The 20,592-nt window shown below is 38.0% G+C and overlaps 1 protein-coding gene across 1 annotated transcript in view; it reads right to left on the bottom strand.

The window, feature by feature from the left end:
- PCDH15 (protocadherin related 15) overlaps positions 1-20,592 on the bottom strand; it is a 1,343,394-nt gene that overhangs the window by 527,619 nt on the left and 795,183 nt on the right. Inside the window, exons 6-7 of the mRNA XM_035724230.1 lie at positions 16,540-16,700; positions 3,273-3,428 (exon numbers count right to left, since the gene is read on the bottom strand). Of these exons, the coding sequence (XP_035580123.1) occupies positions 3,273-3,428; positions 16,540-16,700 (317 nt within the window). The remainder of the gene's footprint in view (positions 1-3,272; positions 3,429-16,539; positions 16,701-20,592) is intronic.

The raw sequence follows: 20,592 nt of genomic DNA, 5'->3' as shown, positions 1-20,592 counted from the left end.
TTGGATTTTATTCCAAACTTTGTGACCAGTTCACCACGTAAACCAGCCAATGCTTACTCTTCCTCCTGGTGTCTGTTTTCTCGGGGTGAATAAGGACAGTGAGGCATCAGGACTTTAGTTTTGGAAACTTCTTTCATGTATCTGTGGTAATGACTTTATACCTGTCTTTTGGATTTTAATGAAGTGTAAAATATTTTGACATCAACGATCTATTAAACAGGGAGCGATTTTTAAAATTTTTTGAGAGACATTTAGATCCTTCTCATCTTAGGTGCATTAACTGTATGTCTTGTACTGAAAGGAGAAATTTCTTGGAAAATATCTTGCAATCTTGCATGTGGTAAAATCTATTTAATGTAATTTAATTTAGTTTTATAGACAGCCAGGCAGAATTGTAGTTGTAGGAGACAGGAATACATATATATATTTATATTTATTATATTTAGATGTATATATGTGCAGGATTCATATGATATATATGAGTGAACATACACACGCCTAAATACATACATACACATATGTATATACGTGCACATAATTGCAGCATGTGTGTATATATAAAATCATATATATTTATATTTGTATTTATGCAGGATTTATATATATATGAGTGAAAATATACACACACGTACATATATGTGCGCATAATTGCAGCATATGTGTGTGTATATAAAATCACATATATTTATATTTATATATGTGCAGGATTATATGATATATATGAGTGAAAGTATACACATGTACATATATGTGCACATAATTGTAGTGTGTGTGTGTGTGTGTGTGTGTGTGTGTGTGTGTGTAGAGACACACACATACAAGCCAATTACACTAAGACCTATGGATGATCTACTCAAATAACTGAAGGATGAGAAAAATAGCTAAATCTCATGTTTTTTCTTGTGATTATATCATGGTTTAAAGAAACTTTTGGTTCTTTCCAAGCAATTACATATAAAAGAGTCTGAGCAACACCAAATGGGGGGGTGTGACCGTCGACTACACATGTTCTCAGATCAAACCACGGAAGGATCGCCTCTGTGGACTTTAGGGAAATGTGTGAGAGAGAACCCTATATGGGTAGCTTTGCAAAGAGACCTGGGCTTCAACAAATAACGTTTAAGATAAAAGGTTTAACTTTTCTGTAAATTTGTATCACTCCAATTGACGTTTATGCAGAGGCTGTGGAAGTTAAGAGTCTGGATGGACCGACCATCAGTGACCGTGAGCAGTCAGGGATGACTTTGGAAATAGGACATGGAAATCGGTCTTGAGTGAAGCTTGAAAAGATGAATAAAAATGGGAGACTGGAAAGGCAGAGAGGGTCTGGTTATAAGTACAATGCGTGGTGTGAGCGTAGCCCTAGAAATGGAAATGTTTGGGAGACGTGCGGAAATTAAGCTGGACAGTTAGGCAGTAACAGAGAGAACCTCACACTAAAAACACACGGAGGAAAGGTCAGACTATGGAAGGCCTTGAAAGTCAGCCAGTGGAGACAGATGACCTTCTTCCAGAAAATAATGAGAAATTTTACCCAATTTCTGAATAGGGGAGTGATCAGTTTAAAACAGTACTTGAAAAGGTTATTTTTCAGCAAGGGGCTGAGAAGGTTGGTGGTGGGGGGGCAGAAGTAGTCAGATCACACGGGGCACTCTGAGACTCAAACTGAACATGGTAAATTTCTTCACAGAAAAGGAATTAAAGATGGGGCTCCAGGAACTGTGAAAGGAGGTGCACGAGTGGGTTTTACTGTGAGATCTGCTGCCGGAGCTAATGCATCGGATTACCACCTTAATCACAGACGAAGTCAGCACTCGCACAGCAAAGCAAAATCCCGTTCAAAGAGTCTATTTCAGATGCTAAAATAACCATGTAACACGGTTAATTACATTAATTGGCATCTGTTTTAGCAGAAACCTGTTAAATAAAAGCAGCTCAAAAAAGTTAACTTTGACCGGTAAGCTTGTCCCATGAACCTTAAAGGAAGAATTTTTGGCTTTTTTTTTTTTTTTTTTAGTAATTCAATCTACAAAAGCTTATGTTATAAGAAACATCATTTCTTCAATTTTTTAAATAGAAGAATGTTGAAATAAATAAGATACATTTTAAATCTTTGAAAAAGCAAGTGTGTAAAGGTTAAAGGCCCAATGCTGTGTATAATGCCCCAAGCACACATTCCTCCTATAAAGCAGGCATATAGTTTTTACGTTTAAAAAAAAAAAAAAACATCTGGGAGGTAAAAATAATCTGCTAAAATATGGACTATTAAAAATGTGGTTCATTTTTTATGTGTCTAAAGTATGCATAATAGCTTTTGATACCAGAGATACATTAGAAATATTTTCTTAGCGGAATAACAAAAAATTAGCAGAGTGACCACGGGGTTTTTGTTTTGTTTTCTTTTGTTTTTATTGTTGTTTTAATAACATAAAAGGCCTTCTTGGCCCATGGATTTTGGCTCAAAGGGAAAAACAAAAGAAAGCAAAACAATAAAAAAGCACGTTCTAATGAAAGCAGTGATACTTAAATTTTTTAAAAATTATTTAATCAGCATAAGAATTGAGTTGTGACTTATATTTAAATATTTGTATATACTAGAACTTGATTTTAAAATTAAGGAAATAACTTGGGGCACCTGGGTGATTCAGTTGGTTAAGCATCTGCCTTCGGCTCAGGTCATGATCTCAGGGTCCTGAGATCGAGTCCTGCACTGGGCTCCCTGCTCAGTGGGGAGCTTGTTTCTCCCTCTCCCTCTGCCCCCCACTCTTGTGCTCTCTCACACTCTCTCTCTCTCAAATAAACAAAATCTTTAAAAAAATAACTAAAAATAAAAGGAAATAACTTTAAATTAAAAAAAATCTCAGATATTCTCTTCCAGTATTTAATTCCTGCTACCACCTCAGAGACTGGAAAACAATCAGTTCAACAAGTTACGATGAAAATAAATAGCTTCTGTTTAGCCTCAGTAAGCATATATGTGGATTTGGGCATGAAATTGTCCAAGACGATCACAAATACCGATATTTTGGTCATTATTAGAAGCAAGTCAGATTTTGCCCATAGCAAAATGAATTCCTGAGATCTTACCAGATGTCACCCAGATCTTATGTCTTCTGAAGCACTGGTCCTTAAAATGTTTTGTTTATTTTTTGGTTATATTTCTCAACAGCTAACCCTATTATTGTGGAGCATCACTTCAAGGCATGCACAATATCCAGTGAGCTACACAGATCAATAAGAAGGGCACAAAGGAAGAGGGGCTGGAAACCAACCTCATTCACGGTGGCATAGTAGTTCTCGTGTTTGAACGTGGGTGAGTTGTCATTCCTGTCCCTCACCACGATTCGAACTTCATGGTAGATCACAGTGCCCACCTTCTTGTTGATGCACTGGACTTGCACCACGATGGAGTGTATGTTCATCGGGGGCTGCAATTACAGAAGTTGCATTTTTTTGTTAAGAAAAGCACTGAAACAGAAGCTTCTCACTTAACGGTCAAAGCCCACCTGTTTCATAAAATATCCTATGCTTGTTTATTTTAGAATAAGAATAATCTATAAAAATTGATCCATTTGCCCCCTTTTAAGGACAAGAGAAGGCATCTGTGATTATTTCACTGTTTAATTTATTTGTGTCTCTGAACATAGGATCTCAGCAAGCATGTGGACCACCAGAGGATCGGTGATGAGCACAGTCACAGAAGTAGTGCAGAGATGGAGGGAAAGAATGGAGTCTGTCACTCCAGAAAGTAAAAAAAAACAATGATATGAACTTGCAATCCATAAAAACGATGTGTTAATGATAAAATCCTTGGGGAAGAGGGGCTGCATAATATGTGTGCTCATTTACACTTTTGCAAAAATATAGGTTTATAGCCGATAAAAATTAAAATGTAATCAGAAGAAGAATCTGTTCACAATCCAACCAAACTTACCTGTTCTAGACATTTAAATGCTTATTTGCTAATCTTCCTTTCTCTAAATATACACCCATTACACACACACACACACACACACACACATACACACGGTGAATCATCCCATGTTTGTAAATACAGATTTATTACAGTATTTGGTATGAAGTATGATGCTGTATCACATGATTTAATGCTACTCCATTGAGTCTATAGCATAATTTGTCTTAGTACAAACTGATAATAAGATGTTCTATGCTGTCCATTTTTATCATTATAAACCATATTTCAATAAATAATCTGTACATAAATATGTGCCCACTTGCCCCCTTTTTAATGATAAATTTCTGAAGATGAAAAGTGTCTTCCAAAGGGCACTTAGTAACTCAGGTCACACAGCCAAAAGGTTTCAGAATTGGGATGCAAAACTACATCTCTGACCTGTGAGTCAAAGTGTTTAATGCTACAAAATATTCCCTTGCGGTTTTTAAATCTTCTTCAAGCTTCCAAAATTTTCCCTCTAAAGACATCCTTTTATCAGAATGACGTCTTCTGGCCACTCGTCTGAAAGACAAGGTCCCCAGTCGGCTCTCTCCTTCCAACTTCTCCCCTCACTGTTTATTTTTCTTTATTGCATTTCTCCCCTGCCTCTTGGCATATTACTCATTTAACATATTGATTTCAGTCCACCTCCCTTCACTGGCTTGGAGGTCCATGAAGCCTGGCGTGTGGTGTTGTCATGACAAAGGCTGTCTGCCCAGTAACCATACTGTGCCTGAGTAGATACTCGTGCACTCCTCACGTCAGACTACGTGGCTTCGTGGCTTCTGGCCAGTTATGGTGACCTACTAACCATACACTCGGAGCAAAATCTCTCAGTGCTTAGCTTACGCCTCTCTACAAATAGGGATAAAAACACCAATATGATAGGATCACTGTAAGTATCACCCAAGGTTACCCTATGCCAGGCACACCTAGCAGATGTGATTTTTTTATTTATAAAAAGTTAAATTCCCACAGATGTGATTTTTTTAATTAATAAAAAGTTAAATTCCCAAGAAAGCAAAATACATGGAATTTATAAAATACAAACTGATAATCTTGGATTATGAAATAACTTATTAAATATTTGGATTGAAACCGATTTAAGGACACAGCAATGATCCCCGGAGGCTAAGATAAGCTCATTAAAAATGTCACATGCCGCATTTCTAAGTGAGGAGAATGCTGTAGAGACTATATCTAAACTGAAGCAAACTTTGCTGAATCTCAAGGTAATTTTTACAGCCAGGAAAGAAAAGGTAACTTTAATTTATTTGTACCGGACTGAATAAATGTACCTAGAGAGAATAAATTTAAGAATCATTAACATATGCAGGAAGGTATCTGGTGAAGGGTCATATAGCTCTGTGTTCTAATATATACCCCATTTCCCTTTTAATTACTGACATAAATGAAGGCATTAAAAATCTATGAATGTCACAAAGCTCAGAACAATATATCATACATTTAATGATGAAAGGCAACATTCAAAATCATTTTAATAAGTCAGAATGCCAGGTTATATAATGATATATTTTTACAGTAATAAATTTAATTCACCTCATTGGTATCAGGACAAAAAAAAAAACCCTTAATTACCCATGTACAATAATAAATGGCTACAAACATTAACGTGAAAGCATAATTGTGACATTTTGATGAGTAAAAGATGGGTTTGCACACCAACACTGTAAATGGACTGCTGGGCCGTAATACAAACTTTATATTCCTTAATAATATCAGATGCGATGATAGGTGGACTATATTTAGCACCATTTTATGGGCAGACAGTACGTGAAGTCTGAACACCTTGAGTAAGTGTGATAAAAACTGAGGATATTTAAGCCAAAAACTGCAAGATGCACCAGACATCTGAATGGTTTTTTTGAGAAGATCTATTAACTTATTCATTGCAGAGAGCAGAAATAACAACAATGAATAAAAAATATCACAAAGCTTTTTTTTTCTTCAATATAAGTAGAGAGTTTATATTAATCCAGAGCAGCACAGAATAGAATGGACTATCGTATAAAGCAAGCCCATCACTGAAAATTTGCAACCTTGAGGCAAAAAGATCATTTAAAAAGATTAGGTCTCTCTATTTTTACTATGAGTTTGAAAATGTTTTCTTTAATAGATTTTTAAGGAAAGTCCTGCATATTTCAATTATAAAGTAAAACAAGACAAAACAAAACAACCAAAAAACACAACCCCCCCAAAAAACCACCACAAATACAAAAAACAAAACAAAACAAACAACAAAAAAACCCACAACTCCCCCCCAAAACCAGCACGAATACAAAAAACAAAACAAAACAAAAAAACAAACACGTGTACTGTTAGCCCTTCACACCCCTTAGAAGTCAGATGAATTAAGTTCTTCTAAAGTTATTTATCTTCTAAATATTACAAGACACCTATAAAAGCATTTCCCCTCAACTTCTAGCGCTATACTGAGTGGGAGCATGGGAGCTCTGAGAAAGAGAGGTCACAATCTTTGCAAGAAGGGAGTCAGATGCACTGGGCACTGAGCTCCTACATAGTCCTGCGACATGCCCATAAATTAGACATAACCAGGTCACTTGGAAATCTGGCCGCTCTCAGCTCTAGCTCCCTATGCAACTGTGAGTAGCGTGGATAGGCCTTAGCTTACAATAAATTCCAACCATAATGGATCTCGTTGAAGGCTCGAATTCCCTGCAGCTCATATATAACACACATTATAATCTTGCCTTGGAATTGATTCTATTCTGCTGTATAAGAAGGTCATAAATATATCAAGTGCAGTTCTACAAGTCAGTGAGAGTTTAGGGACTACAAAATGCTTAGGAATCTGATAGGGAAATTTTGGGTTATCTTTCATACCTGGTGGCAAAAATAAGTCCTGTCAATTTTATCTTCCCTAATTCTCTTACATTGCTTCATACATAAAGAAGAAGAAGAAAAAAAAAAAAACCTGTGTATAAATTGTTTTGGGCTAATTACTTAAAACAACTACCTTTCATATATACTTAGACATGTCAACTACTCTCCCACTTTAAAAATGAATGTTTAACATAATATCTGAATGCATATAAGTATGTTAGCCTACATGTGGGTATGGGTCTCGATATGCTTAGGTATTGATATGGTTTCGTAAGGTTTTGAAATGATATATACCAATAGTAGATGGACGTTATCTCTGAAGAGTATGTCTGAAAGTAGAAAGTAAGGAGAGAAAATTTTCCAACGAATATGTAAGAATTTTGTAATTTGAAAGAAGACAAAAATTAAAAATTTTATTATGAGTTTTTCAGACAGTCACTTAGGATTTAACATGCATGGGCGCCTGGGTGGCTCAGTCGGTTAAGCATCTGCCTTCGGCTCAGGTCAGGATCCCAGGGTCCTGGGATCGAGTCCCGCATCAGGCTCCCTGCTCCGCGGGGAGCCTGCTTCTCCCTCTCCCACTCCCCCTGCTTGTGTTCTGTCTCTCGCTGTGTCTCTCTCTGTCAAATAAATAAATAAAAATCTTAAAAAAAAGGATTTAACATGCAAAGTAAGGTTTTTACAAGAAATTCACTGATGTGAACAGTGCTGATTATAGCTTTCATCTTTAATCCAAGGGGAACTGAGTTTTCTCAAGAAATCATGTTGTTTGGAGGCCTTCTGGTTTAAAGAGAAAACAAATTTTTAGCCAACCCGTATAAGACTTGATTTTATTTTTCCTAAAGCAAAGGCCAACTTTACTCAATCCTCACAGGAATGAAAGGATTTGGTCATGATTTGTCTTCCTATGTACTTACTACCTTTACAAAATGAAAAATCTTCATTATTTCACAAATCAAGCAGAAGACAGTGAAAGGAAGTAAGATACCGCATGTTGTAGAAATTAGTTTTAAATAATGAAGCAAACTTAAAGGAAATGGCTGGCCAAATTATGAGTGTCCCTCACAAATTAAAGTTTCATAATAAATGGTGTATTGACATAAGTTGCCTAAAGAAGAAAGTACTAGTTTGAAAACATAATTAGGATAATGTAATATTTAGAGAAATTTTTCATAAGCAACTATTAAGGACATTTGGTCTATTTAATTGTATTTATTAAATTCAAAATTCAGTGTGGTTTGGGATTAACATGTAGTCCTTGTGAGGTAAGCAAATCCCATAAAACTGGTATGACATGAATATAAATATAAAGCAAGTCAAGAAGTTTTGAAGGCTTTAGAGTTTAGAGCAAGAAACTACATACCAGTGTAACATGAAGAAATCTTTTACATAGAGAGTGGCATTTAAGGCATTTCTTGGTAGTAGATGACATTCAACTGATGGCTGAGGGTAAAGGTAGTTTCTGATAGATTTAAAAGGGTACCAGGGAGGGGATCCCTGGGTGGTGCAGACGGTGAAGCCTCCACTCTTGGTTTCAGCTCAGGTCTGATCTCAGGGTCGTGGGATCAAGCCCCACGTCGGTCTCTGCGCTCAGCACAGAGTCTGCTTGAGTTTCCCTCCCTCTGCCTCTCTACCCACTCTCTCTCTCTCTCAAATAAATAAATCTTTAAAAAATAATAAAAATAATAAAAGAGGACCAGGAAAGGCCTGATCACAATGAGAAGGCATCTACTGACAAGATCAGAAATGTGTGTGGGGCACTGGATGTACAACAGGTTGAATCATGACATAAGGTGAGAGGACTATTAGGAGATTGGCCCAAAGTCCAAGCGAGGACTGGAGAGGCGCATAGTGCAGCTATGCTGTTGGCCGTGGAGGCCAGCAGGCCGTGGAAGGGAACGTGGGCAGCTCGGTGGTGACACGGACACTGGCCGGGGGCCAAGAGTCAAGGTGCAATGTGCAGCTACTAACTTAGGGTCTGGAAGACGAGAAGGTAAGATGTTTGGGATTTCCATGAACATGATTTCTCTCTGTTCAAAGCTTTAGAAAGTTTGCCCAGAGTTTTTTGATAAGTGTAATAGGACTATGCCAGAATCATATTTTTCTTTCTATTATTGTTTTAATTATCAATGTCATTATGACCATTACTGTCCCATGCTCCATAGTGACGGGGGGGATGCTGGTCAAGTGAGACACTCATTTGGATTTCAAACATCTCATGTGATGCTCCTTTACTACTGAGACCCACTTTACATGCCAGACAACATATTTTGGTTGTTTTATCATTCATAACTCTTCATTTTACACCTTCACATTCTCTCTCTCTGCCTTTCTCTTTTCCCGAAGGAAATCTATGAAACTTCAGTAAATAGAAATAAAAATAGGGAATACAAAACTAATGACCATCAGGGCAAGACTTATGGACTAAGCTTGAAAACTGTCAAAAGCTCCTATATATACACTGTCATATAGAAGTTTTCTAGTTAAATGCAAATATTGGAAGCTTGAGAAGCTTTACATTTTATTTTAATCCCCAGAAATTTCCATAAAGATTATTTGTTATTTTACTTATTAACATTGAATCTTAAAAATATTTGTTTACATTAAATTTTCATTTAGTTCTATGCAGCAATAACTGTTTGAATGTTTCCACTAAGAGGTAGTTTATGGCCTCAATGAACAAAGTACAGAAAACATGATTTAGAATTCCTTCTCTGGGAAACACACTTTCCCCAACCACTGAAGAAAGAACAGGTGGAAATGAACATGGATCTACCATGTGGACAAGCCCTTCTCCCTGTCTTTGAGTCAAGCTGGTGAGTAATGAGGTGCTCTCTCTCATCAATTAGACAAGACACAGTGCCTGTGGTCAATCTGCATTAAAAGCTTACAGGGAGCCGGTGAAATGGGGTGGACATCAATAAGAGCCAAAGCTACATACAGCCAAAGAAATGGGTGGAAAAATTATAAGTACACAAAAGAACCTGATTTGTGGGAAGAAGAAAACTCAACACATACACAGAGAAATGCAGAGATTAGAGATCACGTGGTCCAAGAACAGGTAGTTTCCTCTGTCCCTGATAAATTTGCAATATTGCTAAAATTGAAATATTTTTCATTTCTATGATGTTGATATTCTTAATACTCTTCACCCAGTGACTTGAGCTCATCTGGAGGTATTTTTGTGCCTTCCTTATAAGCCAAAGGACTTTGAGTAAAATCAGAATATTCCTATGCAATGGTCTGAATGTTCTGTCCCTTTAAAATTCACATGTGGAAATCCTAATGCCCAGTAAGATGGTATTAGGAGGTAAGGGCCTTCAGCTGACTGGCACATATGTTTCAATGCAGAAAACATTCAACTTCAGGCATGATTTAAAAATGTACTGCTTCAAAAAGGCAAATATCCTTTTGTTATGCTACTTATAAAATATATCTTGGGGAGATGAGGGTAAGAGGCAGAAATTCTAACACCTGGTGAGTTTCATCCTCTACTTCTTATTCTTCTTTAACAACATGAATCAGGTGATTAGGTGATGAGATTAACACCCTTATAAAAGAGGCCTCAGAGGGCATCCTGGTCCTTTTCCACCATGTGAGAGTATAAGAAGTCTGCAACCTGGAGAGGACCCTCCCCCGACCTTGCTGGTTTCATACACTCAGCCTCTGGAACTAAAAGAAATAAATTTCTGTTGTTTCTAAGCCATCCAGTCTGTGGTATTTCATCATAGCAGCCCAAATGGGCTAAGACACTTAGAAAAGCATCATTGTATTTGAAAAGCACAGTGGAAAAAATTCCACTCACAAAATATTTCCAGAGCAATTTTCCCCTAAGAAGTACTAAAATAAATTCTACCCTGGTGACAATAATATGGAGTTTTTGCAGCTGTTATTAGGGTCAAACCCTGATTATTGGCTCTGTTTTGCTATTCAGAGCATTCACATTTTTTGTTATGATTCATTATATTCATAAAATGAACAACTCAAAGAATGTTGGCAACCACTTAAAGAGCTGTATGTCAGGAAACTAAGAGAATGCAGAGGTAGGTATACTTATATCAGAAAAAAAGAAAGAGATTCTAAAACACAGACTGTAATAAGAAACAAAGACATTACATAATGATAAAGAGGTCACCCAATGAGAGGGCATAATATTTGTAAACATTTATGCACATAACATAGGGGCACATAAATATATAAAGTAAATATTAACAGACCTAAGGGCAGAGACAGACAGCAATACGATAATATTGGAGGACTTTAATGCCCCACTCACATCAACACATAGATCATTCAGACAGAAGATCAATAAGGAAACATCGGCCTTGAACAACACATTAGACCAGATGGACTTAGATACCCATACAGAACATTCTATTCAAAAGCAGCAGAATATACTTCTTCTGAAGTACCCATGGAATATTCTCCATGACCAATCATATGGTAGGCCACAAAGAAAGCCTTAATAAATTAAAGAATGTTGAAATCGTATCAAGTGTCTCTTCCAACCACAATGGTATGAAACCAGAAATCAATTGTAAGAAGAAAACTGGAAAATTCACAAATACCTGGAGATTAAACTACATGCTACTGAACAACCAACCAATGGGCCAAAGAAAGAATAAAAAGAGAAATTAAAAGAATACCATGAGACAACTGAAAATTGAAATATAACATACTCAATTTAGAAGATGTAGGAAAAGGAGTTCTAAAAGGGACATTCATAGGGATAAATGTCTTCATCAAGAGATCAGAAAATCTCAAATAATCTAACTTTACACCTCAACGAGCTAGAAAAAGAACAAATGAAACCCAAAGTTAGTACCAGAGTGAAAATAACAAAGATCGGACCAAAAATAAATGGAATAGAGAATAAGAGAGATAACAGAAAAGGTCAACAAAACTAAAAGCTTTCTTTGAAAAGATTAACAAAATTGGCCAACCCTTAGCTGGACACAGCAAGAAAAAAAAAAAAGAGAGAGAGCGAACTCAGATAAATACAATTAGAAACAAGAAGGAGATATCACATCTGATACCTCAGAAATACAGAGGATCATAAGAGACTACTATGAATAATTACATGTCAACAAACTAGACGAGACTGCAAGAAATGGACAGATTCCTAGAAACACAAACCTAACAGGACTGAATCATGAAGACACAGAAAATCTGAACAGAATGATTACTAGCAAGGAGATAGTATCAGTCATCAAAAAACTCCCAACAAAGAGAAGTCCAGGACCAGATGGCTTCACTGGTCCGTCCTACCAAACATTTGAATGAATACCAATCCTTCTCAAACTCTTCCAAAAACAGAAGGAACTCTTCTAAACTCATTGTATGTGGACGCATTACCCTGATACCAAAGCTAGACAAAGACACCACAGGAAAAGAGAACCATCAAGAACTGCAAAAAGACTTGATGTCCAAAATAGGAGATTGTTTTGAAAAATAATCTCAATTTATTCATCCAGTAAAATGCTATGCAGCCATTAAAAACAATTATATATACATTCATTCACAAAGAAGGATGTATATTACAAATCACATTAAACAAGCAGGCTGAAAAGGGGGCACCTGGTGGCTCAGTCAGTTGAGGGTCCAACTCTTGGTTTCAACTAAGGTTGTGATCTTGAGGTCCTGAGTCTGAGCCCCACACTGAGCTCTGCACTCATCAGGGAGTCTGCTTGAGATTCTCTCTCTCCTTCTCCCTCTGCCCCTCCCCTCCATGCTCTCTCTCTCTCTCTCTCTCTCTCTAAAATAAATAAATAATTTTAAAAAGCAGGCTGAATGCATTATATACAGTATGATATAAAGACACATGCCTATATATATATATATATATATATATATGTATACACACACACACACATATAGCTTGAAAAAATACACAGCAGGATAAATATTAAATACTTTCTTTAGATGGAAAAGTAATGTTTGTACATGTGCTTTTTATTTTCTGATATGTGCACCATAGGCATGTATTATTTTATAATTAAAATTAAAATTTCCAGTTGTGATTAGATTTGGACTAAACACACTGATTTTCCGTGCTCCTCTCCTAGTAGCAACAGTCTATGCTTCACATAAAACAGAAGGGTGCTGGGTGAAGAATTTTCACAATAAAAGCCTTTAGACGGATGAATAAAGCCCTGAAAGCACTGTGGCATCAGAGTGAGCAATTCATAAGAATTTAAAAAATTTCAAAGGTTAATGTAGGACATGGTAAACTGCACTGAAATAAGAGGTTACAATGAGATTTATTTTTTCTGAGGCACATGGCGATCACTTTCTATTAAGGGAAATATGGCAGGCATCTAATAGCTAGGAAGATACGTAGGGAAAGCATTAAGACTAGAGCAAGTTACTCCAGTTGGACAGGATATAAGAGTACAAACGCAGTAAATAATCATTCCTTCTCTTGGTTCCCTTTACAATTCCTGATTTTGAGATGTAAGATTCTCTAACAATTTGGGAGTAAGGAAAGTAAGACAATACTTTATCCAAGGCAAGATCTGTACCGTGGGGTCTATGTAAACTTCGTAGTTAGGCAAACTCTTGAATTTGAAGGCACCTAATTTATTCATGAGCAAATAAACTTTTTCTTGGGAAATGAGTCCATTGATTTGATCAGATTCCCGACCAAGTGCTCCCCCTCCCCAAAATGAAGACTGACCAACAAATCCATCATTCAAAGAGCGGATTTCAGCCTAGTACCATTATTTCCTTGATTTGTGGAAATTTAGTAGTGGTAAAAAGCAATTAGGTGAGCCTCCAAGTATTTCTTAATGATGCAATTCATTCCTGATATGTTATAGTGCTTTGGCAGTTCCTTGACATCAAACTGTTTTTTCCACTTTTATTGTCACTCTAGCTCGATGGCCCCCTTTGCCGGCTAGCAAGTCCACACCACTCCTATTCTTCTTATGGTTCTGACTTCTATGCTACTCCTTTCACTGTGTTTATACTTAGACTTGTACCTCTTTGCTTAAAGCCAGCTCACACATTTATCCAAGAGGAATTCCCTGACACCAAAACCCAACTATTCAGCAGCATGGCTTCTTAGTTAATTAGCTGAGTGGACTTAGACATTCTCCACCTAAAAAGAGTACATGAGAACAGCAGGCTAGCAAAATGTACAACAACAACGATACACAACAAAACAGCAAGCAAACAAAAATCATGGAAAGCTAACAGAAGATAGATAACCTTTTATGTCTTTAAGACTTTTTTTTTAAAGAAAGACTTTTATAAAGCAAAAGCCATCTATCATCTACAAGACTGCATAAAATGAAAAACATGCAAAAGGGCATCATATCAGAATAGGATGAGTACACCTAGCTATGGAGACAGATAAAAAATCACCCCCATTGCTTTACTGTTCTCATTTCCCCATAGACAAGTGCTAAATGTTAGACTGGCTATGTCTAAATGTATCACATAGTAGATATATGAAAAAAAAATTAGCAAAACTTTAAGATTCCTTCCACCTCTAAAATCCAATGATTCTGCAAAGCATCTGTAATCAGCAAACTCTGAAAGCTACTATATTTTAGGTGCATTCTGTGTCTAGTTGAGTCTTGCCTTGAGCTCATATGAACTCTCATCATCTCTTTAGTACTGTCTTCCGGTGATCTCAACGACTGTGTTTGCCAACTCGATATCCTGCACATATGTGAGCCTGTGTTTGGCTTTTTATTTATAGATTCTCCTCTACAATGTTCACTTCACAACTGATATCCTTTAGATGTCCTTGTCTACAGCATCTTTAGACAATTCAGGTAGGTGTCCACTGACTACAGTTTAATCTACAAAATATCTTGGCAAGTTTAACTAGACCATAACATTCCTAATTGAAACGGACATTTTAGTAGAAGGAAATTAGTTTTGATTATTGTGTTTAAAAAAAAAACAGCCCAGATGATTCTTTAAGTGATACTTATGCATATTTTTGTAGTTATTACCTTCAAGTCAAACCATGTTAAGTGTATTCCCATGGTACTGTTTCAGTTTTGCTTATGTCCAATAAATGCTGCCCTTATCAGAAATAAAAAAAAAATAATACGAGGGAAGCAGATACTTATCTTTCAAAGTAAAGATAATTTTTGGTAAGTGATTAAAATAATGTTTTAGGTTGGAGACACAGAACACAGTTTATTTATACTGAAGGATATCATTGCTCTCTACTCATAATTCAGACTAAGAACTTGTGCTTTTCATATGAAATGAAACAAAAATGTTCTCAAAAGACAATGATTTTCCAGCAAAACAGTAAATTATTATAATTATCTATTAAGTTAAGAAAAGGAAACGATATAAAATAACAGTGGTCTAAAAGAGAGAAATATTCTCTAATTCTGCTAGCAGGTTGCATTATGAAATGCATGGGACTTGGATATGAATGTCCCTAATCATGGCCAGTACAGGATGCCTGCAGGTAATGCGGCTGAGGGCATTCTTGCAGCATGCCAGACTGGGCCGTTATCCAGACTGCTCTCACAAAACTGAAGACATATAAGATAAATTAAACAAAGACAGCAACTGTCCTTTTTCCATTTTACACCTTCTAGGCGCCCAGTCTGAATTATGAAGTGTGGGGTAGAAAGAATGTGCTGTGATGGAAGGACACAGTGAGTGGGAGGCGGTGGGGCAGCATCGGGCGGACTTCTTCCCCTACGTGGACCCTGAGAGTCCCGCCCCTCCTCTCCACCCTGCCCAGCTTCCCCATCTGTGACCACAGTTCCATCAGTGGCACTGCAGCCCCCCAAGAGGACAAAGACAGCCCATCCTGGTGGGAGAGTCCTCTGCCCTGCCCACCTCACCACAAAGCTGAGAGACTCTGAATTTTAGATGTGAAATGAATGAGGGGTCCTCCACCCCACACCGCACTGTAAAGTGGATCATAAATCTGAGAGACTCAGGTTCACCAAGCTGAATGTCTGACATTTGGACTTCATAACCTGGAAATTTGGAAGTAGGCATGTTGGGATGTACTCCCAAGGTCCTGTACAATTGCTGTTATAACCAGCCCCCCTGGCCGCCCCACTCTCTCTCTCTCTCTTTCTCTCTCAGAGGCTTCTCTGCACTGAAGGCTGGAATGCAAAGAAGTAACAACAGAGTGACTTTGGAAAACCACATAAATCTACTCAAGTCTTTCAACTTCTTCAGAAGTGAGACATTCAACAACTTTGGTCATTTAGCTGTTCTTCATAACAGAATACCTAGGTTATGCTGCCTTCATACCTGGTCATGTGCCACCGCTGGACTGGCACGGTACCAGGAAACTCGCCTTCCCCTTCTCTTAATGTCTTTCCAGCTCAAGAAGCACACCGCCACACACTCATCGCTCAACACACGCTTGCTCCTTGTGAGAGCACCTTCTGGGTCCAGCCCAACACACTGCGTCCTTGAGCCCCCACGCTGCGCTGCCAGACCCTCGCCCTGCTTCTCCTACTCTCGCAGACCCACCATCCCGTGGTCGGGGCACTCCACCCTCAACTTGTTCCTGGATGTCAGGGAAAATACAACAGCTCTCTCAGGCACAGATGCCCCTTCCCTCCTTATTCTTCCTTCCGGGAGTTAAAAAAATGTTTTTGTTGATAAGCACAGAAAATCATGTCAAATTCTACAAAGAAACTTTGTTGCCCTATGAACAAACACATGCAGCTATTCATACCACAATAACTTGTGACAGGACAAAGGAGAAAAGAGTCACTAACGTCTCTATCCAGAACTCTGCCCGTGCTGTTCAGGAAGAGCATTTGCTTAACAGGGTCCAGCAACACCCAGAAATCCACGTTGTCCTTTAGGGAAAGTTCGATGGTGGGGTCTGGTCCTCCAGCAGTCCCTTTGATCAGCATGTTATCCACCAGAATCGTACCTGCGGGCCAAAGACAGTTATTTGAAAACATATGCTACTCGTACGGATTCTTGAGCAAGAGCATATGCTTAGACCCCAGCTGACTGGCAAATCCATTTTCAACCAGAAAATATTCAACGTTATATCTGGAATGATACAGAAAATGTCCTGTCTCCAAAAGGCGAGAATAACCTTTATTCCACTATTCATAAATGAAATTTTTGGAAGATGTGGGTGGTGGGGAGAGATTCAACCACTTGGTGAGTTTCATCATCTATTTCTTGTTTCCCTTTTGACAACTTCAATCTGTTCCCCTCCCTGTCCATCACTCCTCACAGATGTGATTACGGGGTTTCAACCCGAACAAAAGGAAATGCCTGAGACACAGAGAATGATACTTCAGTTCCCTCAGTTAGACTTCTGATATGAAAAGAGATAGCCTGAAAATAAGAGAAAGGAAGAAAAGGAAGAGATAAAGAAGTAGTAAGGACTCCCACAGTGAGAACTGCTTCTTTCTTTTTTTATCTTGGAGCAAATCCATAAAACATAGATCTTAATGTGAAAGACAAAACTAGTGTGCAGATACAAGTCAGACTTCATTCTTCTTGCAGACGTGTCTGGGGTACTTGACCAGAACAACACACTATTCCAATGGAACATTTCGGTGATTGCTTTCTTACTATCTTTGCAGCAGGCTAAATTGTAGACATTTGTAGAGTGAGTTGAAAAGACAGCACATCTATAATCTTCCCTATTTTGTTAAAAATTCCATGCATTTTGCAAGTTGGATGCAAACAGAACTGATGCGATTCAAATCCCATTTTTTCCCCCATACAGCAACAATCCCTCTGCCAAACAGTAATGCACTATAGCTTAGGGCAATCATTTTCAGCCGATCCATTTTATGAAAATTATGGCATCGAGAAGACATAGGGCTATGCAAATAAAAATGTACCTTCCTAAAGACATTAGAATAAATGGCATATATCTACAGAACTCATTGCCTTAGGATAACATACAAGAATATATAGATAATCCATAAATATAAATCTAGCTTGAATAACAATGCAAAATGTATCTGCTGCATTTTCTTAAGACATGGAATTGGCCTATATGTTATATCATTGCATCATCACAAATAAAAGCGGGGGTCTATTTGGAAGATTTTCTCGGCAAATTAATAGTAATTAATAATAATAAAAGCTATACTATTTTTGTTTCTAATAGTATTATCAATGAGCTTCATCGGCCTGGGGAATGTTGAAAGGAACCACCCTTTCACAGCAATAAATTTGAATAATGTTTAAACACATACTCACACACACACACATTTCTAAATGGCAGATTATCTCCTACTTTATTCACATATCGGTACACATGCCTGTAAACACAGAGTGAAACTGATCCTTCTATTTTTCATAGAAATGGCAACTAGATTCCCTACAGATAATACATCCAAAAGTACATTCAGACGATGGTGGTATTTTCTGACCTGGGAATATGTTCAAGGCTCAAGTACATACTTGTTTACAAATACGTCACACCACCAACCTTTGAAAAATTATTTCGTAAGTAAGTCAATATGTAATTAGGAAATTAAATGAGGCTCTATTTCCTGATGAAGAAAAAGATACAGAAATGCACAGCAGCGGGTCAGCTAACAGCGCTCATACCTCGACTCAGCCTGCCTTACAGCAGGAGCAGCAGGCTTCCCATGACACGTGGCAGGAGGGTCAGGGAGTCCCCCACCCTGGGGTCCAAATGGATCATAACCAGAGAACTCATCATCGTTATCTTAATGACAATTAGCGCAGTGAAATTAAAACAGTGTATCTGGACTTATACTTTGTTAATGATGCTTAATCTTCCCGGAGAACCCCCAACTATGTTTTTTGGCTCCGTCCTCAACCCTGTGTTCCTCCATGACCGTAACTCAGCAAGAACGGTTTCCACGGCTAGTGCACCAAAAAGGGAAGAGCTTTGTTTTTGTCTCACCAGAATACACATCCATGTCGCTAAAATCTCTCCATACATTCATAAGCCATGCTATGTTGACCAAAATTTTGGAGAAGAGAGAGAGAACAGAGCACAGCTGAGGGAGACGTGATGGCAAAAAGCACTATTTATTTTTTTAGAAGAAGAAGGAGGAGATGTTCGCTCTGGCTTCCCTGGAGAGCCCCGTCTTCCACCTTCTTCCAGAAGGACAGGTGACACCCAGCTGAGGCCAAGTGCAGGTCCATCTGCCAGCCAGCAGTGGGGACTGTACTTCTCATGGGTCCAGTGTTTCCAGCCTGGGCAGCCTGTGTCCTGAGATGATGCTGGGCATCTGGACAGAGCACAGTGCTTTGGCTCCTCCCTTGTTTTGCAAACTTCCTCCTTTTCCAGTAAAACCTTGTTTCACCTCCTCCATGTGATGTTGAAAATCCATTTCCACCCCTGATTCCGTTTAAATACAAAGATGCAGATACATAAAAAATGAAAGGATAGGCTACACAATGCAACAGTAATAAGAAAGCTGGATGGCTCTGTTATTATCAGAGAGTAAACCAGAACAAAGATATTCTTAGAGGTGAAGAGACATATTTCTTGAAAATAAAGGGATCAATTAATCAACAGGTGTTGGGGCACCTGGGTGGCTCAGTCGTTAAGCGTCTGCCTTTGGCTCAGGTCATGATCCCAGGGTCCTGGGATCGAGCCCCACATCGGGCTCCCTGCTCAGCAGGAAGCCTGCTTCTCCCTCTCCCACTCCCCCTGCTTGTGTTCCCTCTCTCGCTGTGTCTCCCTCTCTCTCTGTCAAATAACTAAATAAAATCTTAAAAAAAAAAAAAATCAACAGGTGTTAACCCAAAAGAGACCTATCTTGCAGAAGACAGTACCCAAGTTGGGATTCCTCTTATGTGAAAATTTCCTTTTGTCATAATAAAAAATGGTTGTAATCAGGAAAAAGAAATTAAACGTAGTTCAATACTCATGTCACAGAAGTTAAGAGAGGGCTTGCCCTGGAACTGACAGAATCCAATCCTGGATCCACCACTTACCAACCATGTGAATGTGGGTAGACTACTCAACCCCACTGACCTGAAATTTCTCTTTGCTACAAAATCAGGACCAAAGCAGAACAAATATTTTTGTAACACTCTATCTATGTACCTGAAGAAAAACATGTGTTTTTGTATCCAGAGCATTAACCAAAACTAAAATAGTAAAAAAACAACAACTACAACAATAAAAATACTAGAAAGTTAAATATTTAATGGTATTTCCACCAAGCATCATAGTCAATGGGGTTCAACATTGGGGTTTGTGCTTCTTCCTTCAAAGAGTAGGTATTTAGGGGCACCTGGGTGGTTCAGTCAGTTAAATGTCTGACTCTTGATTTCAGCTTAGGTCATGATTTCAGGGGCGTGAGATCAAGCCCCACATGGGGCTCCATGCTCAGCTCAGGGAAGAGTCTGCTTGAGGATTCTCTGTCTCCTTCTGCCCCTCCTGCCTACTTGCTCAGGCTTGCTTGTGCTCTCTCTCTCTCTCTCTCCAAAATAAATAACTAAATCTTAAAAAAAAAAAAAGAGTAGGTAGTGAGGGTGATTTGCTTCCAAATAAAGACCTTTTTTTTACATCAAAATTAAAAACTTGATCCAGTATTTAGCTATCTTCATTTATTTATTATCTTAGGTCAGAGAAATAACTCTACAATTGCTTCACCTGTACCCACGACTTTTCCAGATCGACAGATTATCCATCAGTTGTAGACACTAATAGGGGCTCTACGTGCACTAAGTAAGGAGGTTGAAGTAGATTTTCAGTTTTCTTGAGATCTTCTTACATAGCTAAGTCTTTCCTTTTAACTATGAAGAAAGCTTTTCCAGAATATTTCAAAACATAAATATACTATAAAATAACTTATGAATCAATA

This window comes from Zalophus californianus, chromosome 15 (assembly GCF_009762305.2).
Source record: "Zalophus californianus isolate mZalCal1 chromosome 15, mZalCal1.pri.v2, whole genome shotgun sequence".
Classification (NCBI taxonomy): domain Eukaryota; kingdom Metazoa; phylum Chordata; class Mammalia; order Carnivora; family Otariidae; genus Zalophus; species Zalophus californianus.
The sequence above is the reverse complement of the archived record's forward strand: the minus strand, read 5'-3'. Positions and strand labels throughout refer to the sequence as shown.